This window comes from Bos javanicus, chromosome 3 (genome assembly GCF_032452875.1).
Source record: "Bos javanicus breed banteng chromosome 3, ARS-OSU_banteng_1.0, whole genome shotgun sequence".
Classification (NCBI taxonomy): domain Eukaryota; kingdom Metazoa; phylum Chordata; class Mammalia; order Artiodactyla; family Bovidae; genus Bos; species Bos javanicus.
Genome location: NC_083870.1, coordinates 119,810,035 through 119,837,850, shown reverse-complemented (window position 1 = coordinate 119,837,850; position 27,816 = coordinate 119,810,035). Strand labels below are relative to the sequence as shown.

Below are 27,816 nucleotides of genomic sequence, written 5' to 3'. Positions count from 1 at the left end.
CGACGCGCGGTCTCCAGCCTTTTATTCATACGAGGACTCGAAGAACACACGTCACCTGCGGACGCCGTGCAGCCCGAGACACAGCTGGCCGGGCCACTGACCACACAGGGCCGCCCCGTCCAGAGACGAAGGGAGGGCGGGCCCGAGTGGCTGTCCGGGCACACTGCCCCCGGGCTGGGAGTCCAGCTGGCTCCCACCCGCAGGCAGGGAGGCCCCGGCCCGACCCCGCCCCGGCACAAGGTTCTGATACGGTTGGCGTGTTTGTGTGAGCAGCCCTGGACCCCGCGTGTCCCAGAGCCCGAAGCCCTCCACCCCGTGAGGAAAAGCAAAGCGGCAGGAAGCAGGCTTCTCGGGGCCCAGGGGCTGGTCAGGAGGGTGGCCTGGCCACGTGGCTCAGCATCCCCCACCCTCGAGACCACTCTGCCCGGCCCAAGCCCTCTCTGGCAGGGAGTGGCCCCTCCCCAAACCCTGCAGTGGATGGGGCTTAGGAGGGCGGGCCTCGGCCTGGGGAGGAGCCTGCAGAGACCCCAGGGCTTCGGAAGGTCACCTGGGACCCTCAGAAGCTTCCGGGGAGAAGCCGAGAAGGCAGCTCTGGGTGAGAAGGGCGGGAGAGGCCTGTAGAGGAGGTGCGGCTAGGAAAGCCCTTAACTGTAGAGCGCCCTGGCCTGCGGCCGGCAAGGTCAGGGAAGGGAAGGCCCTTGGCATGGGCGCCAGGTCTCGCTGGCCCTGAGCTCAGATTTCCCCAGCCACCCAGCGTCCCCGCGGCCAGGCGGCGGCCAGGGGTCGGCTGCGGCCCTGGCTCACGTCGTCCTGAGCTGGGACGTGGCCCTGGTCTGGGTGGGGGTGGGGAAGGGCAGGGGCAGGCAGCGTCTCTGAAAGTCCCCGTGTGGGCCTCGCCAATGGCCAGGAGCGCAGCCCAACGCGGCTGCCGAGAGGGGGCCCAGACAGGGTCCTGGGGGTGGGGTCAGGGCTCATGCATAATCCCAAAGGCCCGCTCGGCCCCAGCGGGAACCCTGATACCCTCTGGGGGGTTCTTGGGCCTGAGGACTGGGCGTGGCTTTCAGACACCTGACCCCCAGGTGCTCGGTGGTGGGGGAGGGGGGCACAGCCCGCGCTCAGCTGGACACCGCCCAGGCGGCCTCCTCACCCGGCCCGGTGTTGCAGGGGCTCCGGGGAGAGACGGCCAGCGGCACCTCGAGGTCTCTGAAACGCATGGCTTTTGGGGGACACTGTCCCCGGCTGACCTGAGGGCCCCATACAAAAGTAAAAGCTCAGGGGGCCGGGTGAAGCCCCCCGCCCCATCCCCAGCACAGTCACAAGCCGGGTCCCTCGGCGACCCCTCCTGTCCTGCTCCGGGGCCTCCCGGCCCAGGGAGTTAAATATCGTCTGCTGCGGGTTTTGGCAAAGTCGGTCCTTGGCCGCGGTCCCTGGGGCCGGGGCAGTTACCGCCCCCGGGGCGCAGCTGCCGGAAGGGCCAGGGCGAGCCCCAGGAGCAGCAGAGGACTGGCGTGGGGCGAGGGGGGTGCCGCAGCCGAGGTCTGCTGGCCCTCCCGCTCCGACAGCCCCGGGAGGGCGTGTGTCAGCGGCGTCCGCGAGCTGGCGCTCTTCCTGCCGACCTTCCGGCCGCACATCTCATCCGGGCAGCCCTCGCCGCTGCCCGAGCCGCTGCCGTCGTCGCCTGGGGAGGAAAGGGGAGGAGGCTCTGGGGGACCCCGAGAGCAACAACCCTCTGCCTGGGCCTTCTGCGCTGGGGACGGCAGTTCCTGGAGTCTGCCGAGGCTGGGCGGACGTCCTGGCCGGCTCACAGCCGTGTCGGAGATAGGGCGGGGGACCGGGACCACAGCTGGGCAGCAGCCGGGCCTTCAGAGCCACCTGGGCTCCGGGGATAGGAGGCCGCCCCCTCCCCCAACACCCTTCCCCAGCTGGGGCTCCCTGGCATCCCCACCCCAACCCCAGGGCCCCACCCCGGGCACTCAGCTGCCCCCGGCCCGCCCTCACTGGCGTCCTGGAAGTCCAGATCGTTGCCGTTATAGGCGCCGCGCAGGCGGTTGGTCATGATCTTCAGCTGCATGATCTGCTGGCGGATGGTCATGTCGGGCTTGGTGATGTCCACCTCCACCTCGGGGTTGTTGATCTGATTGGCCAAGCCATCACCCATCACCTCGGGGAGGTACCTGGAGGCCAGAGAGACAAACCCTGGGTCACTGTCCTGCTCCCCACAAAGGGGCCTGGCCCCAGCAACACCCATCCAGCCCCCGCTCCTCCCGTCAGGGTGGTGGCAAACCTGAAGCACCCCCCCCAACCCCCCAAGGACTTCAAGGGCTGCCAGGAGCCCACAAGGGCCCCTGCAGCAGAGCGTGGACGCACTGAGCCTGTGTATGCGGTGGGGATCTGGCCCTCGTCCCAGCTCTGGGTCCCGTGGGGTGTCCCACGTCAGACCCGGCGCAGGGCATGGCGCACCCAGGGCCACGGAGACACTGAGGGGCCGCGGCGGCGGGACACTCACCGGCCCTTGGCCATGCCGTTCCAGCAGCGTTCGTCACTGGCCGAGCTCATGGCCAGCTTCTCACTGCACAGCGTCCCCGGGAGGCTGATCCAGAAGTCCTGAGCGTCTCGGAGCTGGGCCTTGGCTTCGGAGACCTGTGGAGCAGTGGTCAGGCCACCAGGTGCCCCCGCCAGCCTGCCCCGCCCACCTCCCCCCACCTCTCCACCCCGGGCCAGCCCGGCAGAGGCCGCTCACCAGCTTCTGCAGCGTGCCCGCGGGCGGCCTCTCCTGCAGCGCCAGCTTGCCCCGGGGCCACTTCTCCTCAGCGCCGGGGCCCTGGGGGTTCACCTTGGGGTTCCCGCAGCCCTGGATGACCTGGGGGAGCACGCAGGGGTCCTGACGGGCGCCAGGCCGCATTGGGGGCCCCTCCCCTGCCCACTGCTCCCCCGCCGCACCTTGGCTGTGAGCGTGTCACTGTTGTCCTGGAGGGCGTTGATGGCCTCCGCCAGCCAGTAGTGCACGCCGCCGACGACACTCTCCGCGCCCGACGGGCCCCAGAACTTGTCCGTGATGAGCACCATGGAGTCTGGCCCAGGCGTGAACAGAAACACGGGGTACTTTGCATGGACACACGCTGGCTCATGGCTGTGCTACGCGCAGGCACGTCAGCCCGCACAAGACAGTATTTCTGCACGTCTGCTCACTGCAGGCCAGCCCTCTTACACGCGCTCCTGATGTGTTGGCACGCGGGTATAGGTTGAGCACGTGTGTCTAAGCGTACGCCTGCCGGCACACACACACCCAGCCCACCGTGTGCACACGTCACCGCATGTCTCACAGTGTTCGCATCATGCCATCACACGTCCATGTCAGCCTGTGTTTGGGCGTGTATGCGTGCTGGCCTGTGTCACCACGGGTGTCAATACGGATGCGTGTTGGCTCACCTCACACGAGCAGATGCACACATGAGTGCGTCTGGTGACCCACCTCACGTCTGCACATGCCAGCCGGCTCACCCATGGCAGCAGTGCACACGGTAATTCGCGCACGGGTCGCCCTGCCACGCGTCTCACGCGTGCACCTCGGCGTGCTCGCTCAGTGGGCAAGGACAGGAACCTGACCCTCAGGGCACCCTCCCGGGCAGCTGGCCATGGCACCTTCCGTTGGGAGATTAGAGGGAACCCTGCCCCCCAGCCTCGGGGACCACCCACTCTAGAGGTGGCCCTGGCCCTGCACGAAGGTGCGCGCCGCCACGAAGGGCCAGGCCCCTGCAGGCGGTCGCGCAGTGGGGGCTCACCCAGAAGGTTCCTCCACTCTGCGTCCAGGTCGGCCTGGTTGGCTAGGCAGCCCTTGAGCACGTTGCGGCAGTAGTCGGGGCAGGGCCGGGCGCCGGGCACCCCAAGGCAGTGGGCGCAGTACACCAGCTTCATGACGGCCCGCGAGCACTCGGGGCTCAGGGGCACCTGGAGGGCCAAGGCAGTCTGACCCCGAAGCCACAGAGCCCCGGGCGGGGCTGGGCGGGAGTCAGGGTGCCAAGGTCTGCCCCACCACGGCGGGGCCTTTACTGGGGCCCTGTGTCCTCCCAAATGACCAAGCAGGCCTGCGGCCCCGGGCAGTGAAGGAGCGCGCTCAGTCCACCCAGTCCGGTCACCATGCTGGGACTCCCCCGGGAACACTGCGGTCACGAAACCTCCTTGGGGAAGCGAGAACACTGCCCGCCATGCAGACGAGGGCCCCGAGGCCGGGGCGACTTACTGAGGGCCCTCGCTGGGGGAGTGGGGGGGGGTGCGGGGGTAGAGAGGTGGGTTCTACCCAGCCCCGTAGGGCTCTGACGCTTATGCCCTCCCACACCGGACACCGCACTCCACCGCTCAGCCAGGGAGCGGGCAGCCCTCTCATGTCCTGTCCACCTGACCCCTGGAGCCCCTGGGGCGTCCAGCCCCAGGCCCCTCCCCTTCCCGCTCCGACAGGCCTGGGCCCTTGCCCAGGGCAGAGCTCACAACCCAGGTCCCCCACCCCTCCCGCGGGCAGGGGCGGGGCAGGGGGCGGGGCGCGCACCTTGGCCACCTTGCGCACCACGTCGCCGGCCACGCCCAGGCCCTGCACGAAGGTGCGCGCCGCCACGAAGGCGCGGGTGGCGCGCAGGCGCAGCTCGCGGGGGGCCTCGCCGAAGGGCCGCAGCGGCTCGGCCTGCTTGCCCAGGCAGTCCAGGTAGTCGTCAGGCAGCAGCAGCTGCGGGTGCAGCTGCCTGAAGAGGCGCTCGAGCAGGCGCGCCCAGAACTCGGCCAGCGTCTCCTGCAGGTGCAGGTTGGCGCCGCCGTAGTAGAGGCGCAGCTCGGCGTACAGGTCGCGGAAGGCCTTGGCGTTCTGCGTGTACAGCTCTCCGAAGGCGCCCGGGAAGGCCTCCTGCAGCGCCCGTTCCGAGTCGTTCAACAGGCGCTGGAAGTGATCTGGGAGCGGGGGGAGGTGGGCGTGAGGCCTTCAGGGGCCCCTGCCCACCCCACGTGCTGCAGCAGCCCCGACTGGCATTCCTGGGGGCTCTGCCAGCGATGCCCCCACACCCCCGATGCTCTGAGTCATCAGAACCTGTGGGGGCCCTGGATGCCAGCCCCCACGGGGTCCTGAGCCCTCCCCCTCCTGGCCTGGAGACTGCAGTGTCCAGCATCTATTTCTGACCTGAGCCCCACACGAGCACCTGGAAGGGACTGCTTCCGAGGGCAGGAAGGTGCAGAGTTGGGGTGGGACCCACTGGGGGGAAGGCCCTAGGTGCCCCTCACCTGCTCTCCTTCCCAGCAGCTCTCCTTTCTACCCCCACTGTCACCCAGCCAGTCCCCCGTCCTGGGGAGTCTTCAGTCCCCCAGGGTGTCTCTGTCCACCCTTCACCCTGCGGGTCTCTGAGGCTCTCCTGGGCTTCCTGCCCTCCCGCCTCTCTACGTGGCCCTCCCTCTGGTTCTGGAAGCCGGCCTGCCTGGGGGTCTGGAGAGGGCCCCCTGCAGCCCTCAGGACACGTCCAGAGTCCAGTCAGGGCTGTGGAGGTGCGGGGTGACCGTGGGCAGCAGACCCCAGGGCTTTGGGGAAAATGCTTCTGCCCTATGTGCTGAGAACCGGGGCCCCTACATCGTCCTCCTCTCTCGCAGGGAGACTGCAGGGGACAGGGCACACCACCCGCCCATGCAGATGCGTCCTCAGGAGCTGTGGCCACCCCTTCCCACCCAGGCCCACCCTCGGGTGTCCAGGCCAGCTCAGCTCTGCTCTGAGGCCATGGGGATGTCAGGCTTGTAGCCCCTGGACCAGTGCCCACATCCGCCCCACCCAGGGCCTCGGGCAGGAGACCCTGGCACAGCCCTGGCTGAGACGTGCAGCCCCCTGGGTGGGGGTTGTGGGAGGAAGCAGCCAGTCCATATTCCCATCCCCCCCAGGGGCCTGGTCCCCACCCCAGCCTGGCCTCCAGAAAGCTCAGCGACCAGCCCAGCAGCACAGGGGGTGGTCATGGGGCCGCCACGCACATGCCCAGCCCCCTGCCCCATCCTCAGATGACAGCCCTGGTGACTGCGGCTGGAGAGCTGTGTTCTGGAACACAGCCAGCATGCGCCCGCTGGGCTCAGGGCCTGGAATACTTCAGACCAGGGCCCCCTGGTGCGGGCGGCCTGGGGAGGGGTGCTTGGGAGACCTGGGGTGGCCGGACCAGGTGCAGCAGTGGGGCTGGGGTGGGAAGTGGCACGCAGAGGGTTGGGGGGCCCAGGTGGGACTGGAAGAGGGTGAAGAATCGCTTTTAACACAGATGAGCGTCCTGAGTGGGTGACGTGCAGGCTCTGACAGCTTGGTCGCTTCCGGGGGCCCCTGCTGCCGCCCCCTCCGAGGGGCCCACAGTAAACGTCACCAAGTCGTCCCACCACTCCTTGCTCCGGGGCCAGATGTGACAGCCACGCCCGGAGGGAACCGCTGACCCACAGACACCGGGACCACGCCACGGGCCCCCGCTCGCGGCGCCCTGTTGTCCTCACGCAGAGCTCCCAGCTCCAGAGCCTGGGGTGGCCCGCCCCAGGCCAGTCCCTGGCAGGCGCTGGGAGAGCTCTGGGTGCCGGGGAGCCCCTGGAGGTGGACGGTCCCCTCCGAAGGGCTGACGGGACAGACACGCTGGCTCCTTGAGCAGATGAAGAGGCCCGCAGGCGACCTGCCACCACGCCCGCTCTGGCCCGCCCCCCGGGGGAGGCCTCAGGTGCCCACCTCCACCGCGAGTGTCCGTGGCCCCCGAGCCTGCTCACCGTCAAAGCCCCGCTGCTGGGCGGCCAGCGTGGCCTGCAGCGCCCGGGTGCCCTCCAGAAGTGCTGTCTCCAGCTCAGCGCGGCTGCGGTTGGCAAGGTTCTCCTCCATCTCACTGGTGCAGCAGGTGTAGCCCTGGGGGCAGATGCGCAGGTGCTCACCTGTGGGGAGGGGCTGGCGTGAGGGAGAGGAGGGGCTGGGGGGGGCTGGCCCCAGGAGGGGGCACAGTGGGGGTCGGGGGCCGCCCAGGGGAGGCAGACCCGGGAAGGGCCTGGGCCCCACGTGGGCCACGCTGCCCTCGGCAGAATTCGTCTCCCAGGGCCCTGAGAGCCAGGGCAGGGTGTGGGTGCCGCTCCCAGCCCCCCTCCCTGCCCCCATCCACATGAAGAGGTGTCCCAGGCGCCCCGAGCAGCTCAGCTCAACTCCCAAACTCAGCACAGAGGCCGCAGGGCCTGTGGTGGTGGGGGCCCGCCAGACTCCAGGTTCATGGAGGAGGGCGAGGGGCGTCCAGGACTGCCGGCAGCCCTCCCCGGCGTCCAGGCTGAGGGCAGGGGGACGAGAGGACGCCTGAGGGGCAGGACAGCCCCAGCCTCCCCACAGCAGCTTGGGGTGCCAGCTCCCACCAAGGGCAGGAGGCCCTGCAAGCTGGGGGGCTGCCCACCCATAGCTCTGGGCTGGCCAGATGCAGGGGCCTCTCGTCAGGATGAGCGGACACACGTCCAGCGGGGCCCTGCTGTGAGCCCTGCCCCGCTCGGTAGGACACGCCTGCGCCCCTCAGGGCCTCCACCGTCCCCTGCTGCCGCCCAGGCACTGGCTCCCAGTGGCCCAGCTCACAGCAGCGCCAGGACAGCGCTGAGGCTGGCCCGGTGGCCCCTGTGGTGAAGGGCGCACCTTTCAAAACGTGCTGGTCCGGGTTTTGAGTGTGAACCCACTTTGCAGACCAGGAAACAGGCTGGCTGAGGTTAGCTTTCGTGTCCAAAGTTACACAGTGAAGGGCCACGCGGCTCAGGCTGCCCGATTTCAGGCCCCACACCCACTGGGCCGCCTCAGCCCACCCCCGACTCCCAGCCCACCCCGCACCAGCCACAGTTCCTGTCTGAGCAGTGCAGGAGGAGGCTCCCTCCTGTGCCGGCCTGGGGTGGGCAGAATGGAGTGGCCTCAGGGGTCCCGCCTGGATGGAGGCCATGTGGGGCTGGGGTCGGGGGCCTGGGCACTCGGTCTGACCAGCAGAGCTTCTGGGGTGGGAGCAGCGTGGGGGTGAGCAGGCAGCACCCGGCAGAGGGGCTGGGACCTGAGGAGGCGCCCGGAGGCCTCCTCTCGGCCGTTGCTGACTCTGACCTAGGCCTGGCCCTTCACAGCAGGCGGGGCAGGACAGCGGGCCTGGGGTCTCCGCAGGGCCAGCTGGCAGAGACTGGCCGTCTCCGGGGTGCTGGAGGCTGTGCACCCAGCCAGATGGGTTTGAACCTCCCCACCAACAATGGGCCAGGAGCACGCCTTCCCTGCTGCTTGGGACCACCAGCCCTGTGGGGGGTAAGCTGGGGGCAGGCGGGCAGGGGGCTGCAGGCTGCCAGCACCTAAGCACTTGCGCCACGGGGTGGGTTTTGGGGGCAGCGTCCCAGGCTTCCTGTCTCCCCTCCCCAACCTTCCCGATCCCCTGGTGAACCTGACCCCCTCCCCCGACCCGATCCAGGACACACAGGAAGCCCTCTCTGGCCGGCTTGGAGGGGCTCCTGGGCACCGCAGCTGGGAGGGAGCTGCCCGCTCTGGCCCCCGCCCCCGCCACCTCGTCCAGCCGCCCGGGCGCCCGCGCTCTCCCGGCCGCCCCAGCACAGCCCCCGTCCCTCCCTCCCTCGGTGGACACACACGGGAGTGAAGACACGGAGCCAGAGCCTGGGCGCCGGCCTGGGGCCCCGGGCGGGCTGGGCCGAGGCACCCCGAGCCGCTGCGGGGCGGATGTCGTGGCCGGTGGTCAGGGCCCGCGCTCCAGGGTCACCTGTGGGTCGGGACACCTCCCGGGCAGAGGGCAGACTCTGCGGGGCGCCTTCCTGAACAGTAGGCCTGCTCCCCCCATCTTAGCCAAATAGTGGGGGGGGGGTCTGCCAGTGTGAGGAGGGCATGAGCTCCAGGTCCCTGGAGGTGTGCAAGGCGGACGGATGCAATTCTCTTCCCATCATTTCAAATCTCCATCCCCAAACCCCACCTCTTCTCGGTTAAACGCCTGGAGAGTAGGGAGGGGTCCTTGGGCCAGGTGGGGGCACGGCTGGCTTCCCGTCCACCTTAGAGCGGCCCAGTCCACCCCTCTCATCACCACTTTCCCCCTCCCGCCCCCTCTGGGAGGCATCAGCATGCCCCCTCTGCCCGCTGACCCGCCCCACCTGCACTGACCCCCCCCCCCCACGGCTGGTCCACGGCTGGTCCACGACGGTCCCTCCTTCTTTCTCAGCAGCTGCTCTTTCCACAGCCGCCTAGATCCTTCTAGAATTCTCCCTTTCCTCTGTCTCTGTGACACCTTCTTTCGTGATCCAGGTTTTGGGGGGGGGTGAGAGGGGAGGGCTGTTTCATGCTGGGTTTGCTCCCCCACTTCTGGGCCCCACCCCCACGTTTCCGAACCCGCCCCCCCCACCCCGTTGCCCTCCCCAGGTTAAAACACCCGCACTCGCTTCCTGACCCCATGGCAGGTCCTCCCCTTGCTGGACAGCAGACCACGTAGCCAGCCCCCCCATATTCAGGCCTCCTGGAGTCCCCCCAGACTCCTGCTCCTCGGTGCTAGATCCCATCTCTACAGCTTAAACATCTTTGAGGCTCACGCCTCCGGCCACCTGCGCACATGGCCACAGCCCTCCTCACGCCCACCAGCTCTGTGACCCCAGCACTGGAGCCCAAGACGCCATGCCAGCGGTGGTCCTCGCCTCCTAGGCTGGACAGAGTGCACGTCTGTGCCGGCCCAGCCCAGCAGTCCTGACTGGTGCCTGGGAGCCCTCCCAAGGAGACTGCAGCGGGAAGATGGCGCCAGGCCAAGCCCATCTTTCCAGAAGCTTCTGCGGCTCACACAGGAGCACGCAGACCGCCTGCGGCACCAGCCTCTGAAGCCACGATCGGGTGCTAGGCACCAGCTCCCCCAGCCACCCCCAGGATGCACTGGCTAATTCAGTGGAGACAGCCAGCCTCCCCAGACCCCTCGGAACACAGCTATGCGGGCAGCTCCGGGCACCGGGGCCCCCAAACACCAGAGGGGAGGCCGGGGCTGGAAGAGCAGGGAGGGGCCCCTAGCCACCCCGCCCTTGCAGTCTGCCCTGGACCCCGCCGGCCTCCTGTGGAGGGGCGGGGTGGGGAGAGGCTTTCCCAGAGCCGCAGATCCTTCTCTGGACGATTGTCCGTGCCCACTCCTGCTCCGATGGTCTGCAGGACCCCCCGGGCATGTCCATCAGGCTGGACGTGGTGGGTGGGGAGGCACCGGACAAGCAACCCCGGGTTCCCTGGGCACCGCCCACCGTGGGATCCCCAGGCCGCCTTTTTGCATCTTCTCACCCCGCCCCACCTCCCACCCGAGAGGCGTCTGAGCCTGGCCTCTGTCTGCGGCAGGTCAGCCCTGAGGGCTGGGGTCCACCCGGGGGGCAGCCACAGACCCACCGCGGACAGGGCTTTTCAACCGCCACCATCCCCGGTTCCTAACGCGGCAACACACCCCGCAACCGCCCCCGCCTCGCTCCCCTAGCCCCCTCGGAGCACCTCACCGCCGGCCCCAAGCCCCTCCACCATTCCGGCCACCTGCCAGCATCACCGAGCCGGCCCGCAGCCGCCGCCAAGCCTCCGTCACCGGCGGGGACCCGAAACCCAGTGGTGTCGCCTGCGACACCCCGGCGCCCGGCGGGAGGGGTCCGTCCCTCCGGCCCTTCCGGGACCCCGCCGCCCCGGGGCGGCAGCGCGGGCGGCGGGACAAAGGCCGAGCGCCCGGGCTTCAGCGGCCGCCGGCCAGGGACAGAGGGCCGCACGCGCGGAGCCGCAGCCGGCGCGGTCTGGAGAGGCGGCCGCGCTCCTGGCGCAGCGAGGAGCGGGCGCTGGCGCAGTGGGCGCGGCAGCGCCGAGGGGAGGGGGGCCGCGCCGCAGGAGGGGGGCCGGGGGCGCTGTGATTGGCGGGGAAGGGGCTTGCCGCAGTGGGCGAGGCGGGCCTGGCTGGGGGCGGCAGGCGGGGCGCGCACGGGGGCTGCCGAGAGCGAAGGGGAGGGGAACGGGCTTGATGGAGGAGGAAGGGGGGCTTGCTGCAGGAGGGGGCTGCGGCATAAACGCGGATGGGTGGCGAGGAGGCAGCGGAGTGGGGCGTGGGAACGGGGCGAAGGTGGGGGACGGATGGGCGCGGTGAGGACGGGGGCCCGATGGGGCGCACACGGAGACGGCGAGGGGCTTGCGCTGGGGGCGAAGGTGGGGTAGGCCGGACTGAAGGTGGGGTCTGGGCGGTGGTGATGGGGGCAACAGGGTGAGCGGCGAGGAAGATCAGTAGGAAGGGTTGGGGTGACGCGCCCGGGGATGGAAGTGCGGAGGGACGCGGGCGACGGCGGGTCCCCGCGCTTGGATGCCAGCCCCGGGCTTAGCCCGAACCCCCTTCTCGGCGGCGGCGGTCCCGGCAGGCGGCGTGCGACTCCAGGCGCTGGTGCATGGAGGTCTGGGGTCCGCCCGGGAGAGGCTGCGGAGCGGGCGAGCGGAAGCGCAGCAGAGCAGGACGCACTGGCGGCCGCCGCCCCGCGCAGCCCTGCGCAGCACGGGCGCGCACGGTCCGGGGCCGCCTCCTCCCGCAGCCCCCGCCCCGCCGCGCGCCGCGCCGTCCCCTTCCCCCGGAAACCGCGGCGGCCGCACTCAGCCCCGGAGCTTCCCGCGGCCCCGGCCTCCGCCTGGCTCCTGCCCCACGGGGCTCCTCCCGGCGTGGGGATGCGAGGGGGGCGCCAGCTCGCTCCCCATGGAGCATGGCAGCCCCCCGCCAGCGAGCCCCCTCTCCCCATGACAACGACCAGAGCCCTACGCTGGGCGCTCAAAGGCCACCATCAGCCACCCGTACTCTCTACCCGCCCCTAGTCTTGAGTCGGTGATCCCGGTCTGCATGCTAACGTCCTGTCTACTTCCCCTGCGAAATATAAGGCCCCTGCCTGGCCACGCCCTGCTCCGGCCCAGTACCCACCTCCTCCTGGGCCCCCCTCCCACACGCTTAGGCGGTCACCATGGCTGGCTCTCCCCCGTCCCCGCCACTCCCCGCAGCCCCAGCTCTGGTCCTGGCTGCCACAGCACGAGCCAGACCCACTGCAGGGCCTGCCAGCCGAGGCCCCCTCCCCGCAGCGCCGCATGCCCTGGAACGCCCCCCCCCCCCCTCAGGCTGGCCTGCAAAGAGACCTGCTGGACAGGCAGCTCTCAGCAAAGTGGCCTCTCCAAGGCAGCCCACAGCACCCAAGGTCCAGGAGCAGGGGGCCCCACCAGGCAGCTCACAAGGGTGCTCCCTGCGGCCTGCTTTCTGCTCAGAGACCCCTGAGCAGGCCACCCTGCCAGTGGGCACTGGCCTTGGGGGCTGCCTTGGTGAGGTGGTAGGGCCCCCGGATGTGGGCCTGGACGCAGGCCCAGGGAGCCTTTCGGGGCCCGGGAGTGAGGTACCCCTCGGAAGCCTCGCCCACCAGGGTGAGCTCCGTGCGGCTCTCTCAGGCCAGGCTGCAGAGGGCACTCACTCGAGATGCTGCAGACCCGTCCCTGACAGGGGCCCCCAGGAACACGGGCTCCGTATGGCTCTCCCGTCTCCCTCGCCTGACCACCCCACCTCTGGGCCGGAAGTAGCCCAGGAGATGGACTGGTGCCACCCACCTCTGCTGCGTCTGCCCGGGTGATCCCAGAATAGCAGAAGGGGGTGCTGCAGCCCCAGGTTCCTCTCGGTAGGTTCCCCACAAAGTCTCCATGCTGGCCTGTCTGTCCACCCCGGAAAGGCAGTGGACACAGCCCCGGCTGGGCCAGAACACAGCAGACCCCGGTGCCACTGCAGGAGCCTCTGGGGACAGCAGTTGTCCCCGGCCATGCCCAGTAATGAGGACGGAGCGGACAAATGGGTTCGGCTGCTCACCAATCCCCCCAACCCAGCCGCTCCAAGAAACCTGGCAGCCAAGTCCAAGGTCACAGCCGCCCCTGCTGGCGCCCGTCTGACCTGCTGCTTCCCCCAGCCCCCGGGTCGCACGCACCCTCCCCTTTGCCCTACTTTTTCTTTCAAGACCCACTCGTCTAGCCCTTCATCCAGGAAGCCTTCCAGGTTCCTCTGAGCCAAAGCGCCTGCGCAGCCTCTGACCTCTCGGAGCGTGAGCGGCCTCGGTGGGGGCTTCCTGCCTGGCCACCCTCCCTGGCAGCCGGAGAGCTGCTGGGCCTGCTGGTGGGGGCCTCTCTGACCAGGCCCAAGCTGGACCTGGTGCTCAGGGACCTGTGTCCAAAGAGAGACTCTCTGGGCTGTGCCAGCATTCTGGGAGACAAGGCTGGACAGCAGCGTGGCCGCAAGCTGCAGCCTCGGGCCTCCGTCTCCACTGGAAAGCCAGCACCCCCCTGACCTGACCCCTCCCCAGAGCTGGTATGCTTCCCCCTGGTATGAGGGGGGTGGTGGGGCGCTTCCCCCACCCACGAGGACCCCCTCATTCCTCCAGGGGCCCCGCCACCCCCCGACGAGGTGCAGAGCGCACTGGGGGCCCGCATGGTCCGAGGGTCCTCTCACACTCATGATTGTCCCCTCCGGTTCTTCCTGCTGGAGCCACTCAGGGAGCTCGAGCCACGGGCCCAGGGCACTCAGCCCGGAGTGCTGCACAGGACCCGGAAGGACCCAGGCCTCCCCGCCTCTCCCAGCGAAAGGCTGCCCTTGATTCCAGTCCCAGGGGAATTCCTGAGCAGGAGGGCGGAGGCCGAGGCAGGAGCTGACATGCTCTGCCACCGAGCCGGTCACCCGTGGCCCGCCTGCCTGGAGGGCCCCGGGCAGGAGCAGGTGGGGTGCCCCCCACCCCCGGTGCTGACTCAGCATCGCCACCCAGGCAGCACCTCCAGGCACAGCATCGCCCACCTCCCTGCCGCGCGTGGGCGCTTCCGAGCCCAGCCTGGAAGGCACGACTGGGGTGGGGCACAGATATGGTCAGGACACAGTTACACGTGCACTTCAGATCAACGATGCGTTATTTTCCAGAATAAAAGTATCTGGCCCCAAAGCATTGACAGCGAGGACCTGAATGCGATTTTGTCCACCGCTGTGCACAGCAGCTTTGGGCAGAAGGCCAAATGGTGGAAAGAGCCCAAGCGGCCACTTCACCGTCCGGTGAAGTGATAGACATGGGGGCCCAGCCAGACAAGGGGCCGGACGCCACACAGCCTTAGGGAGTCACCAGGCGCCGAGCCACCGCAGTGTGGACCAACCCCAAAGACGGCGCGGAGCCTGAAAGCCAGTCCTGAAACGACAAACACTTAGGATTCCGCTTCAGCGAGGGCCCCTAGAGACAGACGGCGGCGTGGTGATGACCAGGGACTGAGAGGGCGTGGGGCTGTTCAGTGGGGCCGGAGTTGGGGAAGAGGAAAGCTCTGCAAACGGTGGGGTCAGCTGCACGAGCGTCGGTGCCGCAGTGCCACCGGGCATACGCTCAAAATCGTCACAGTGGGAAATTTTATTATGTGTATTTCACCACAAAAATGCACGCACACCCCCTCCCCAACATCTGGGACATACTTGCACTACATACGTGGAGACGTTTATCCTAAAAACGCATTTGTCATTTATTCAAAATTTAAGTGTTCAAGATATATGCCCTCAAATGATTACCTACCTGAAATACCAATTTATTAAGCGGGTCTCCGATAGTTTTATCTGCTAAATCTGGCAGTCCTTGTGGGGTGTGGGGAGAAGCCTGACTGAGTCACCCATGGTCCCCACCATGTGTGGGTGTGCACACGTGTGTACTCCTTTCTGAGGCCCTCAGACCCCGCCCAGGCGAGCAGCAGAAGCAGGGAGGTGGACGTCAGAGGGGGCCCTGCCCTCCCACAGCCCCCAGCCTCCTTGGAGAATGATGGGCCTCACCGTCTCTGTCAACAGGAGGATACAATTATCCCCATCTCACAGATGAGAAGACTGAGGCTGGAGGCGTCTGAGACTCGCTCGATGGCTCAGACCTGCTGCCTAACGCTGCCTCCTTCTATTGGCCCTCAGGCCTCCCTGTCTTCACTGAAGGGGAGGAGATGAATGTCCTGGGCACTCAGGGGCCCACCAGCCTCCTGGAAGATGAGGGCAGAGTGGGCCTCACCAGACACAGCCCTGGCCACCCTGCTGGCTGCACCATCCCTTCAGTGACCCAGGACACCGGCAGGAGCGTGCAGGGCCAGCAGCCACCCCACCTGTACCCGGGAGGGACAGGGGCCAGGACAGCCACTGGAAAGGGCCCCCAAAACTGACACGCAGAGGGCTCCCAGCCCTGGGCAGCCAGCTGAGCTCAGCACGTGCTGCTTGCCCGGCTCCCCAGAGGTGGGACCCTGGCCTCCTCTGGGTCCTGGGGGCAAGTGGGAAGGTGGGACCTGCCTGCTTCCTGACTTCTCCAGCTCAGGTCCTCAGGGATGGTCAAGCTGAAGCATCTGTCAGAGACGGTCTCTAGGTTGGCAGGGAATCTGGAACCCCAAGCACCCAGTGAGTGTCTCGGTCCCCACTCTGTCCAGCCACGTCCACCAGGCAGAGGTAGGATGGCCTCACCCGGGGCAGCTGGGATTCCTGGGGCAGACAACCCCATCCTCAAAAGGGGACAAAGGGACAGTGAGGGGTGGGCCCCAGTGAGCTGGGCAAGGACAGGCCTCCTCTGATGTGGGCCGCCAGGGCCCAAGACTGGCCGTGGGCTGACCATGAGCAGGGTCCTGTGGGCACCTCTCCCCATCGCCTCCCATCTCTCTGCAGCGCCCTCTGAGACTCTGCTGGACTCCTTTCTGAAAGCCAGCTGCCACCCTCAAGGTTGCACCAGGAGCTCTCCTGGCTGGCCCTGGGCTTGGAAGCGGGGGCAGAAGGGACCCTCCTACACTGTGGGCTGCTCCTCCTGGGGGGCCCAGAGCTGATGCTTCTTGAAATTCCCAGCTTCTCTGGACGAGCCGAGTGGGAGCAGAGACACCAAGAGATGGCGCCGCCCAGGACGCGGCGGTGGCGACGGGGAGACCCGCCTCCTGCCCGCGCCCCGCTGACCCCCAGTGGGCAGTCCCCTGCCTCCAGTCTGCACCCCGCTGACCCCCAGCGTGGCTCTGGAGCCCGGCCAGGGCAGGCAATCCCCCGTCTCCTGCCCACGCCCCGCTGACCCCCGGCAGGCAGTCCCCCACCTCCAGCCTGTGCCCCGCTGACCCCCAGCAGGGCCCCGGGGTTGGCCAATCTCCGCCCCAGCAGGCAGTCCCCCGCCTCCTGCCCGGGCCCCACTGACCCCCGGCAGGCAGTCCCCCGCCTCCAGGCTGCACCCTGCTGACCCCCAGCAGGGCCCTGGGGCCGGCCGATCTCCCTCACCCCCAGCAGGCAGTTCCCCGCCTCCAGCCTGCACCCTGCTGACCCCCAGTGTGGCCCTGGGGCCTGGCCAGGGCAGGCAGTCCCCCGCCTCCTGCCCGTGCCCCGCTGACCCCTGGCAGGCAGTCCCCCGCCTCCTGCCCGTGCCCCGCAGACCCCCAGCAGGGCCCCGGGTCTGGCCGATCTCCCTTACCCCCAGCAAGCAGTCCCCCGCCTCCTGCCCGTGCCCCGCTGACCCCCGGTGGGCAGTCCCCCACCTCCAGCCTGTGCCCCGCAGACCCCCAGCAGGGCCCTGGGGCTGGCCAATCTCCCTCACCCCCAGCAGGCCGTCCCCCGCCTCCAGCCTGTGCCCCGCAGACCCCCAGCAGGGCCCCGGGGCTGGCCGATCTCCCTCACCCCCAGCAGACAGTCCCCCCGCCTCCAGCCCCTGCCCCGCCGACCCCCAGCAGGGCCCCGGGGCTGGCCAATCTCCTTCACCCCAGCAGGCAGTGCCCCCCCTCTGGACACGGGCTGGGCCGGCCTTTCCAGCAGGTGTGCCCTGACGTGATGCCCCCACGACGCACGTGCACCTGGCTGCCCTGTGCTGTGCGTGCCACACGAGAGCCCAGTCTCACAGCCACTCCACGGGGCAGGCGCTGCTACCATCCCCGTTATACAGAGGCATTCTGAGGCTCAGAAAGGTTCAGTACTGGCTCCAGGTCACACAGCGCTCAAGCGTGGAGCTAGGCTTGAACGCTGGCAGGACGGCTGGGTCCGGGCAGCCAGCTTTTAGCCTCTGCTACGGCCCCACCTCTTTCCCAAGACATCGGCCACTGGGAATGGCCACTGGATCTGAAAGACCTGGCCCTGGGCCAGGGGAGGGGCTTTGCCCATTAGCCCAGCAGGCTGCCTCCTTCAGAGCGCTGTGGGCAGTGCCCACCCTCCTCAGAGCGGTCCTCTGTGTCCCCCTCTCTGGGTGGGGGACAGCCTCAGGATCTTCCTCCTCAGTCTCTGGCCTTGCACACCAAGTGCACGCACGATCCCTGGCCTCCAGGTGGAAACTCCAGACAGCAGAGGGGGTGGGGGCTGGGCTCCGTGCACCAGCAACAGCCGGGGGTGGGTGGTCCACCCAGGGCAAGAGTCCTGCACGGGCAGCGCAGGGCCCTGGGGCTGGGAGGTAGCTGTGGCCAAACGAGCATCTCAAGTCCCCAGGGAGGACAGGGCAGGAAGACCACGTCTCAGCGAGAGTGGTCATGAAGTGCTGGGCCCCGGGCCACCCCAGGCTGGGAGAGGTCTTTGCTTACAGTCAAGGTGGGGACACGTATATGATGGTGCACTACGTGTGCACGCTAAGTCGCTCAGTCATACCTGACTCTGCGCAACCCCATGGGCCATAGCCCGCCAGGCTCCTCTGTCCATGGGATGCTCCAGGCAAGAACACTGGAGTGGGTTGCCATGCCCTCCTCCAGGGGAGCTCCCCACCAGAGGATCGAACCTGGGTCTGTCTCCTGCATTAGCGTGTGGGTTCTTTGCCAGCTGTGAAGCCTGTAAACCACATGCATCCATCTAACCCTGCACGGGTTCTCTCTACTTGTAACTTACAAAAGTAACACGTGGTCACCACGGCTGGCAGAGCTGCAGCTTATGAGACCTCTGACGGCCGCCCAGTGCCTGCAGAGAGAGCGCTGTGGCTATGTTTCAGCACCAAGGACAGCGCCGGGCATGCAGTAGGCGCTCAAGGACACTCCGAAGGGCTCAGACTGTGTGCCCCACACCCCCACCCCTGGCCCACAGGCTCTCCTGGAGCAGACAGGGCCCCGCCAGCACTCGACCTGGGCTGAGGGTCCAGCCCACCACCCAGAGGCCTCCTTCCTCTGCGCCCTTGAGTGTCCACTGAAGCCAGCACACCCTTTCTCAGAATAACGCTTAGGAAAGAAAGGTTGTGCAGGGTGTAGTGAAGGAAGCCGCAGGTGCGGTGACGCGGCTTTTGAAATGTGATAAATGGGCAAGCAAGGGGGAACGCGAAGCTGCATGAGTGGAAGCGGCACCTGGAGACATCTGCTCGAGAAGTAAAGGGGCATGGGGACCCAGCGGTCCACGGTGAGCGAGCCCTGGACTCCAGAATGCCATCGCCACGTTGTTCATAATGACAAGAGGTGCTAAATTCTGGCTAAAGGTGAGCAAAAAAGGAGATGTACTGTCTTTCTCAGTCGAGTTCACGAACTCCTGGATTTCTAAGCCTGGGCCTCCCCTGGGCACCCTGGTTAAGGACCCCAGCCTCAAATTCACACCTGAATCTGTCCACCGCAGTTCACCGATCTTTCTAGAGCTGAGTCCACCCCCAACCCCAAAGCCTGTCCTGGCCTCAAGCAGAGGGCCGCCCCCTCCGCCCTGCTCCCCCGGCCGCTGACTGCGTCCCATCTAGAGCTGTGGTTCAAGTGCTTCCCGTGCGGTGCGACCGGTGTTTCTGGAAGCCGCCCCTTGACCTGTTCAGGAGTGACCTGCACTTCACGGGGCCCCTGGTCTCCCTGTCCCCTGCCCTGCACACAGTGATGACCAAACATGGCCCCAGGGAACTGCTCCTGGCTGGGGACACCGCTTTACCCTAGGGGGAGGGTGGTTAGCTGTGCGTCTGACCCGCAGCTGCCCCAGTGTCCCCCCAGCCCCCAAATACACAGTGACAGGGAGGTCACCTGGGTATCAGGTCACTTGAAGAGAGGTTGCCATGGTGCCTGACTGCCCTGGGGGCAGCCACTGCCAGGCCAAGGGAGGGGGTCGGGGATGGTGGGGCTAAACATTGTAAGAGCCTCTAAAATACGGCTGTGGGTCCAGTGCATCCCGAGCTCCGAGGCAACGGGAGGCGGGTGTGAACGCCTGAGCCAGCCCTGCACCAGGTGGCGTAATCTGTGTCCCGGGGGTCTGCGGGCGGTCACAGGTGGCGGGAGGCACTCCCTGCGGCCCGGAGCCTGGATGGGCGCCCGGAGCCCCACTGCTGCAGGACACAGCTGCAGCACGCGGCTCAGCCCCGGGGCCAGAGTGCTGCTGGCGGCCCTGGGTGCCCAGGACGTGTTTGGACACAGGGATGAGCCTGGGCGGTCACAGCCAGGGTCAGACAGTGTCCTTGGTGCTGGGGAAGGTGCCCCAAGGTGTGCGTGGGCCCCAGGCACCCAAAGCCTCTGGGGCTGACAGTGAGCCTAAGGAAAGTCGCCCCCGGGGAGGCGCAGGGGCACTTGTCCAGGGCTGGCTGCCCATGTGGGAGGGAGACATGCCGACCTACCCCTCAGGCTGCTGGGCGAACTGAGGGTGTGACTGTGGTCACACGCACCGCGGGGCCAACAGCTGGGCACAAAGGCGGGTGGTACAGCCGCTGATGGCCAGGCCCTGGACTGTGGGGGTTGGGGGGCCTCGCAGCCCTGGTTGAGCTTCTCACTAGACCCTGACCTCGTGGAGGGGGCCCGTGGCTTACGGGTGTGTGCGTAGCAGTGAAGGATGGATGGGTGGGAGGGTGAGGGTCCTCGCCTCTTGCTGGAACTTCCTGGTGGGTGGGGCTCGAACCTCAGGCACTGTCAGCAGGACCGGCTCTGACTTCAGGAGGCTGTCCTGTGGCCCGGGTCCACGTGGGGCTCTCATGGGCCCCGCTCCTCTCCTGGCCCCCACCCCCACCCGGCCCCACCTGGGACTCGCCACCTGCCCCCCGGCCTTGGAGAAGTCGGTCCTCAGGGTCTGCCAGGGCCCATCTCTGCGGGCAAGTGCGAGGGGCTCTGTGACCTCACCCCCAGCTCCATCCTCTGATCGACCATGCCCCGCAACCTGGAACGCGTGCCCAGAGCCCATGGACAGAGCCACACGGATGCCCCCCAGCGCCCCCATGGGGCCTGCGTGATGGCCCCGCCCCTGACCTGCTCCCTTCTGGGACACCCCGTCGATGCTCACACCAGGCACCGGGGGCACAGCGAGGCCAGGGCAGGGAGGCCATGGGGGAGCAGCCACTCCAGGACCAGGGCCTTGAGCAGCGGGGACCCCTCGCTGGGACCCAGTTTCTGCCCTGACCGACTAAGCGGTTGGATCAGGTGGCGCTCAGCCTGCCCTGCAAGCCCCCTAACCTGCCAGCTCCGGAAGGCTGGGTGGGGCTGGCTGCCAGGCAAGGGCCAGGCAGAGGCCAGGGCGTGGAGGAAGGAGGCAGGGCCACAAACCCGGGCCTGGCCTGGCTCACGGGCACCTGGTGGGAAGACGGGCTGCGGAAGGCAGGGCCCGGAGCTGGTGCTTCCGCAGGGCCTCCTGCATGGCCAGCTCCAGCCCCGTCCTCCCCTCGGCCCCAGGCCTGGCTGTGCTTACGCCGTCCACCTGCGGCGCCCAGGGCCTGGCACAGCACAGCCTCCCAGAGCTCTGGCCGTCCCCGCCAGCTTCCCAGGGCTCCTCCTTCCAGCTGAGGCGGGGGTGGTGGGTGGGGCTCTGGGCCTCTTGGGGGCTGAGGTCGGGGGTGGGGGGACAGCTCGTGGGGGAGCCCCCAGAGCTGTCCTGTCATCCGGCCAAGCCTCCAGAACCCAGGAGCGTTCAGCACAAAGGAGCAGCCTGGGTCCTCAGGATGCGGAGCCAGGAGCCAGCCTCCCGCCCCCGCCCCCACACTCACTCCCGCCCCGCCCCCACACTCACTCCCGCCCCGCCCCACACACACTCACTCCCGCCCCGCCCCACACACTGACTCCCGCCCCCCACAGTGTCCCCTCCCAGGGCCTCCCATGCGTCGGCAGGGACCCCAAGCCTGTCCACGCAAATCGGCACCACTGAGTCACGACGGTCCCGGCCCGGTGGCCCTGCCTCCTGTGGAGGTCTTCACTCCGGGCCCTCACTGCCCACCAGGTTCTGGGTGGTCCCCACCACCAGGGAGACACCTCAGCAGGTTGAGTGCCAGGGAAGGTCAGAGGCAGAGGACCCTGCTCCCTACTCCCCACCCGACTCTGATGGAGACTTTCAGGCCCACGGGGCAGGGCCCTGGCTGCTTCCTGAGACGCTTGTGGGCCAGTGGGGGTGAGGAGCGAGCTAAGGATGGCCTGACCCTCTCACCCCGTCACAAGGCCCCACAGCTGCACTGAGGCCCTGGCCCAGGGAGCCCCCCACCCCCCATGGAACACCCAGAGCCCAGGAGCCCTGCTCACTGGATGGGAAGCGCCCCTGACCTTGACTGAATCCTGTCTGTAGTCCACACATTGGGTCCTAAACCCTCGGACCCAAGGATGGGGCCTCGTTTGAGTGTGGGGTCTTTGCAGACGTAAGTGCTCTGCTCCTAACTTGAAGGCACCGGTGTCCTTATTTCCATAAGGTGGAATCTGCACGCAGGCAGGCACAGGCCTCGTAAAGACGAAGCAGAGACCCCCAGACCAAGGGTTGCCCACCACCTCCAGAAGCAGAGACCCAAACAAGTCTTCCCGTACGGTCTTGGGAGGAACCACGTAGATCTCGGACTTCCAGCCCCCTCACTGCAAGACCGCAGCCCCCTGCCGTGGAGCCGCCCAGCCTGGGGCATCTCCATGGGCAGCCCCGGGGAAGCGGCTTCGTGCCCGGGTCCCAGTGCCCAGCCCAGCCCGGCGCCATGCAGCCGGTGCCCAGAGACCTCACTGCTGAGGCTGTCCAGTCTGGGGAGCACCCTGGGGGGCAAAGAGCCCCCAGAGTGGGGGGGGCACTCAGGACGCCGGGCACCACGCCCCCGAGGGATGCCCGTGCAGGTGGGCCAGGGGGCTGGCCTGTGGGAGGGGGCATGTGTGCTAGGACAGTGGGAGCTGACTCCAAGGCCACAGGCAGGCGCGGGTTGGGCTGAGGCTGGCCTGGCCCCGCAGGGGCTCCCCGACCTGCCCAGGCTCCCACGCTTCTGCCAGCAGAGCAGGTCCGCACCCCTCACACCCAGGGTGCCCCCGCACCTGCGGCTGGAGCAGGAATAGTCAGGAGAGCGGGAGGCCCCGGCTGTGCCCCCAGGGCAGAGGCCACGGCAGGGAGGACAGGCCAGCACCCCCTACCCCACAGGGGGAGACAGGGGACGACCGCGGCCCCCACCCCGCCCAAACCAGCCCTGCCCAAAGGCTGCAGGCAGCTCGGGACTCCTGCCCAGGCCTGTTCCTAGATGCGCGCGATGAGAAGGCCGCCAGCCGGTACAGGGTGGGTGGCCCTGCACGGGAGCCCCGCCCGAACGTGGGCAGGGGCCTGCCCCACAGGACTAGCCTGGTGGCTGGACGTGGTCAGGGCGGGCACCAGGCAAGGGCCTGGTCCTGAGCCCTGGTCTGAAACGCTCCGGAAATAAGCTGAGGCCTTGGGGAGAGCCGGCCAGCCTCTCTCCAGGGGGCGAGTCCTGGCCAGGGCCCGACCTGACCCGGTGAGGCCTGTCCCCCTGGCCTGGCCTGTCCTCCTGGCCTGGCCCGGCCTGGCTGACACCTGTGCCCGTGTCTCTGGGGGGCCCAGCACAGGCCCGGTGCACCCACACCCGCTCTGTGCTCCCCTCCCCGGCTCCGGGGTGCACCTGCCGTCTGGCCAGTGTGCCCCAGCCCCTCTGCCAGGAGACCTGTCCACTGCAGGCTCATGCTGTTCCTAACTAGGGCCAGCATGGGGCCAGTTTACCGAGACTGCCGGCCAGCCCTCCAGAGTGGACAGGACATCCCCATGACTGCCGGGGGACCTGGATTGCTGTGGTGCTGGGGATACGCCAGGCCTGCCCCGAGGGTCACAGCTGTGCCGCCCTCGGGTCATGCCCCTGGAGGAGCCCTCCTGAGCAGGGTAGGGGCAGCGGGCCTTCACTGGCCGGGTGCCGGGACTGGCCAGGGGTGCACCCATTGGGAAGGCCGGGCCGCCGTCAGCTCAGTGAGGGAGGAGCAGGGAGGCACCCGGGAGGGGTCAGTGCAGAGGCTTCCCACTTGGCATGAGAGGTGGGCCGGGACTGGGGGAGCTGCGGAGAGGGCAGCTGGCGGCCCAGCAAGGCCTGGGCCATGAGGCCCCACGGCAGGCCTCCAGGCTGGGGTGGCATGAGGCAGCCAGAAGCCTGAGCCCAGCACTGCTCGGCGGCAGTGCCATGGGCCTGGGGGTCAGCACACCGGGCTCTGGACCTGAGCGCCCAGTGGGTGCGTGTGGAGCTGGAGAAGTGGCAGTGGCCTTGGGTACTCACCCCTGAGTCAAGTCCAGGACCCCCACCCCTGCACTTGCGGGACGGTCCCAGGGAGTGACCCCTGAGTCAGGTCCAGACCCCCCACCCACTGGGCGGTCCCAGGGAGTGACCCCTGAGTCAGGTCCAGACCCCCCACCCACTGGACGGTCCCAGGGAGTGACCCCTGAGTCAGGTCCAGACCCCCACCCACTGGACGGTCCCAGGGAGTGACCCCTGAGTCAGGTCCAGACACCCCACCCACTGCACCTGCCAGACGGTCCTGGGGAGTGACCCCCCGCGTCCAGGGCAGGACAGAGCTCCCACCTGCTAGACACCACTGCCGGAAGGGCCTGCATGGGCTCCAGGGCTGGAGGCAGCCCCCAGAGCGCACAGGGTCGGCACGCTCCCCACTCCTGCGGCCTTTGGGGCGGTCCTATGCCCGTTGTCACACGTGGAGAAACGGGGCCAGAAAGCCCAGGTGGCAGAGGGCGGGCGAAGCAACAGGGCTGGCCTTTGCGCCCAGGCCCAGGGAGGACGCCCTGCCCCTCTGAGGAGCACGGTGGCGTGTCCGGGGCTCCGGCAGGGGCCCAGGCTGTTGCATCATGCAGTGGCCCTGTCGGCTCCTGGCTCCCCTGGGCCTCCACCCTTCTTCCCCCTCCCTCCAGCCTTGTCCTCAGGCTGGGGATGATGAAACTGTAGCAGCTCCAGGGGTGAGGGGCCAGAGCAGCAGCTCAGTGGAGGCTGGAGACCACCTGGGGACCCAGGGCAGGCCCCTGGGCCTCTGCCCTCTCAACGGGGCGGGATGTGCACACTGTCTGGTCTGGGGCTGGGCTGGAAACCAGGTGGTCTATGCGAGGCCCGCTGACCATGACCGAGAGACAGCCTTGGGCAGGCCGCACGGAGAAGCAATGGTTTCTGCTGGGAGGCCTGAGCGGTGGCCCCTGCTGGGGGCCCCGGCCAGCTGGGGTCCCGGAGCAGAGGAGCCGCTGACAGTGCCGGGCTCCCCCTCTGACCTCCAACCTCAAAGCCAGGCAGCCAGGTCCCTCCTCCTCGGCCTGGGCCCTCCACCTCCCACGGCCCCCACCGTGGCCGGGCATAAAGTGGGACGTGTGTGGGTGTGGACTGAGAACCGACTCCGTGCCAGGAACCGGGCGAGGTTCTGCGGCTGCCGCAGAGAACACAACAGACAGATGCGCCTCTGCCCCAGGACCCTAGCGAAGGGTCAGAGAGATCATGATGAACCGTGGCGTCAAAGGGTCAGGAGAGCCAGCAGGCGCCCCGGGAGCAAGCCCCTAGGCAAAGGCCGGGAGACCACAGGCACCTATACATACGTATGTGTACATGTGTATGCACGTGTGTGCACGTGTACGCGTGCACAGGTGCAGATGTATGTGTGCATGGGCCTGCAGGTGTGTGTACATGTGTATCACGTGTATGCACACACGTGTGTGCATGTGTGTGTGTGCATGTGTGTACGAGTGTGTGCATGTCCTGTGAGTGAGATGCAGCCTGGGGCTGGGCTTTTCCCAGCCGTTGCAGACGGATAGAGGTTGAGGGGCGGCTCCCTCTCACTTTCTATGCAGGGCTCTGGCTGGGGGGAGGCCCAACTGTAAAATGGGATGACTGCCTTCCTCACCCTGGCTGGGCCTGGCTGTCCATCCAAACAACTACACACGTCATGAACAGAAGCCCCTTGTGCTCTGATGGCCCTTCTTTCGTGAGCCCACAGAGTTTCTACCCCCCTGGGGAGGTGGAGGCTGGAAAGGTCGCCCACAGGCCCAGGGCTGCCCTCCCTCCCCTCCAGTCCTGGGAAACACGGAGCCTCCACCCCACCAGCCAACTCGGGCGCCCACCCCCGGGGGAACCCCAGGCCAGAGGAGTCCACCCACCGGCCCCCAAGACTACACGGAAGGCCCGGCTCCAGGAGAGCGTCGTGCCGCCACGCGGCCACCAGGGGGCGCCAGGCCCGCGGAGCCGCGCCAAGCTGCCGGAGCAGGAGGAGCGTACAGGGCCGGCCGCTGCCTGGGGAGGTCACCCCGCTTCCTTCACCCCACGTGGCGCTGGCACTCCTCTCGGTGCCTGGGCCCTGCGGGGCACTCACGGGGGGCGGGGTGCAGCCACAGGACCCCCGGGAGCTGGGGCGGAGGAGTCACAGGGAGTCCAGGCAGGAAGGCTCCGTGAGGGCGGCACCCGGAGCCCCGGCTGGCACCACGCTCCCCAGTTGCAAAGTCCCCCATCACATGCACAGCAGCGCGCTTTGCCGGTCCTGGGCCCTGAAGCCCTGCACCCTGCAGCCCAAGGAGGCCGAGACTCGGCCCGGCCGCCAACCGGCCTCGCCTTCCCCAGCCTGCCCGTCGCGCTCCCAGCCCTTGGCGGCGGCCCAAACTCCGCCACTCTGTGTCTCAGCCTAACTGGGACAGAGGCCTGTGGATGCGATCCAGAGTAGGATGGCCCCCAAGGGCACAAAGACCGCGTGGGAGTGGACATCTGAGGCAGGGCTGTGGGGTCCAGGGGACTTGGGGGCGTGCCAGCCGAGACTGGGGCTGGGAGACCCTGGAGCTCGGGGATTCACCCGAAAGCTCAAGCATTTCCAGGCACCCGGTCCCTGCATGGGGCAGGGTCGGGGGAGAGCCTGAACCGACTGTGCAGGGGGTCTTGTGCTGGTCCGGGGTGCCCAAACGCACCCACCAAAATCGCCCCTCCAAGGGAGGAGACAGCTCTGACGATCAATGGCAGGGCTCCGTCAGCAGAAGCACAGGAAGGCCTGCCTGGGGGACTTGAGAGGGGGGATCTCCAGAGCCCTGGGCAGGGGGCTGTCAAGGAGCCCAGGCAGTGTTCTGTGGGTTCTGTCCTCCTGGGGGCAGGGGTCAAGGGCCTGGCTGACTTCCCCCCTCCCGTTCCCCAGCCAGGCCCGGCCATGGACGCGGCCCTCACGCTCCTCTCTCATTCAGAATTGCTGTGGCTGCGGTCCTTCCCTGTCCCCCGTGTCTCCACTTGAGTGTGGTCTCTCCCAGCCACCCCCCTCCCCCCGGCTTGGGAGGCGTCCCCAGGACAGGAGCCTGGAGCTCTGCTCCCGGCCGCCCCCCTCCACCCTGGGTCCCGGGAACCCTGCACCGCCGTGCACACCCGGTGCGGCTCTGGACACGTTTGCAGTTTGAGGAAGGAGACTGGGGGTGGGGGGAGTGTCTGCGAGCTCCGCAGACTCCGCGCTCCCCTCTCAACCCCTCTCCGGTCCCTACAGCTCCTCCGAGGCCCGCAGGGAGGGTGTGCAGGACTGCGGGCAGCTGCAGGGCCCAGGCCGCCTGCGACGGCGCTGCTCTTACAAAGAAACGGCACGGCCCCTGGGCGGGATCCAAGGCGCCGACCACCTGCAGCTGGACTCCCCGCCGGAGGCGGCCCGGAGCGCCAGGCGAGTACAAGTTCCCCAGGCAGGAGTCCCTGCGAGGTGGCGTTCCGCTCCCGCTGGCCGAGGTCGCGCCCGTCCGCCCCGGCCCTCGCCCCTCCCCAAGCGCACAGCTCGCTCCCTGCCTCGCCGGGGCCCCGAGGATGTCTCTGCTGGGGACCCCCAGGAATCACCGGGCCGACGCCAGGAGCCTCCGGGGAAGGCCCGCACGACCCCGGGGGAGTCCCGAGCCCACGGCCGCGGTCGGCTGCGCCCCCACAGCCGACCCAGCGGCTCAGCCCAGGCTGCCCTGGAGGACTCGCCGGGTCGGGGAGCGCCCCGTTGGCTGCGCGGCGAGGACAGCTCCGTGGGGAAGGGGCCGGTGTGTGCGCGCCGGCGGCCGGGGAAGGCCGGGCGGAGTGGAGGAGACCCGGGCAGAGGGAGGGCGGCGCGGGGCGCGGGGTCGCAGGGCGGGAGAGAAGAGGGGGCGCAGCGGCGCTCCGGGCGCACGGGTCACTCACCCGAGATCTCCGCCTGGGGCACATCGCTCAGGCTGAAGCCCTTGGCCCCGTAGATCTGGCGCACTTCCCCGCAGCTCCGACTCTTGCTGGCAGGGTCCCCGCGGGCGCAGGCGACCAGCACGGCGGCCGCGTACAGCAGCCACCAGCCTCGGGCCCGGAGCTCCATGGCGGGGCCGGCGGCGCCCCCGGCCGGGCCCGCGCAGCCCCCGCCCGCGAAGGGCAGAGCCAAGGTCCCCGCGCACTCGGCTGGCGGTCCGGAGGCGCCGGCGGCCGGGGAGGCGGAGACAACAAAAGCCGGCGGGGCGCGAGGTCCGGCCGCTGGCTCGGGCGGCCCCAGAGCGCGGCAGGCGAGCGCGCAGTCCGGGCCCGGCCCCTGGGCGGCGGGGAGAGGGGCGGGGAGGGGTGCGCGGGGAGGGGCGAGCGGGGCGGGGCGCGCGGGGCGCGCGGGGCGGGGCGCAGCGCGGGGGCGCGATCCCAGGCGCACGGGGCGCCCCTCCGGCTCCCGGGTCTGGGGCGGGGGCCTGCCCGGCTCGCTCGGATCTGCCAAGA

At 68.6% G+C, this 27,816-nt stretch overlaps 1 protein-coding gene across 1 annotated transcript; it reads right to left on the bottom strand.

Annotated features, from left to right (window-relative positions):
* Nucleotides 1-5: 5 nt before the first annotated feature.
* Nucleotides 6-27,647, bottom strand: GPC1 (glypican 1). Its single transcript, XM_061412860.1, has 9 exons — nucleotides 27,268-27,647; nucleotides 6,751-6,909; nucleotides 4,544-4,935; nucleotides 3,783-3,948; nucleotides 2,941-3,071; nucleotides 2,741-2,860; nucleotides 2,507-2,640; nucleotides 1,999-2,174; nucleotides 6-1,678 (listed from the first exon to the last, which is right to left on the bottom strand). Exons 1-9 carry the CDS (start codon nucleotides 27,431-27,433, stop codon nucleotides 1,443-1,445), a joined length of 1,680 nt encoding a protein of 559 aa, XP_061268844.1. The 5' UTR covers nucleotides 27,434-27,647; the 3' UTR covers nucleotides 6-1,442.
* Between the last annotated feature and the right edge of the window lie 169 nt (nucleotides 27,648-27,816).

Excerpts from the sequence above, each read along its gene's own strand:
- GPC1 (XM_061412860.1), bottom strand. The coding sequence starts at position 27,433 with ATGGAGCTCCGGGCCCGAGGCTGGTGGCTGCTGTACGCGGCCGCCGTG. Across the intron at positions 2,641-2,740 it reads CGGGCACGCTGCAGAAGCTG|GTCTCCGAAGCCAAGGCCCA; the intron begins GTGAGCGGCCTC and ends ACTGCTCCACAG. Across the intron at positions 2,175-2,506 it reads AACGGCATGGCCAAGGGCCG|GTACCTCCCCGAGGTGATGG; the intron begins GTGAGTGTCCCG and ends TCTGGCCTCCAG.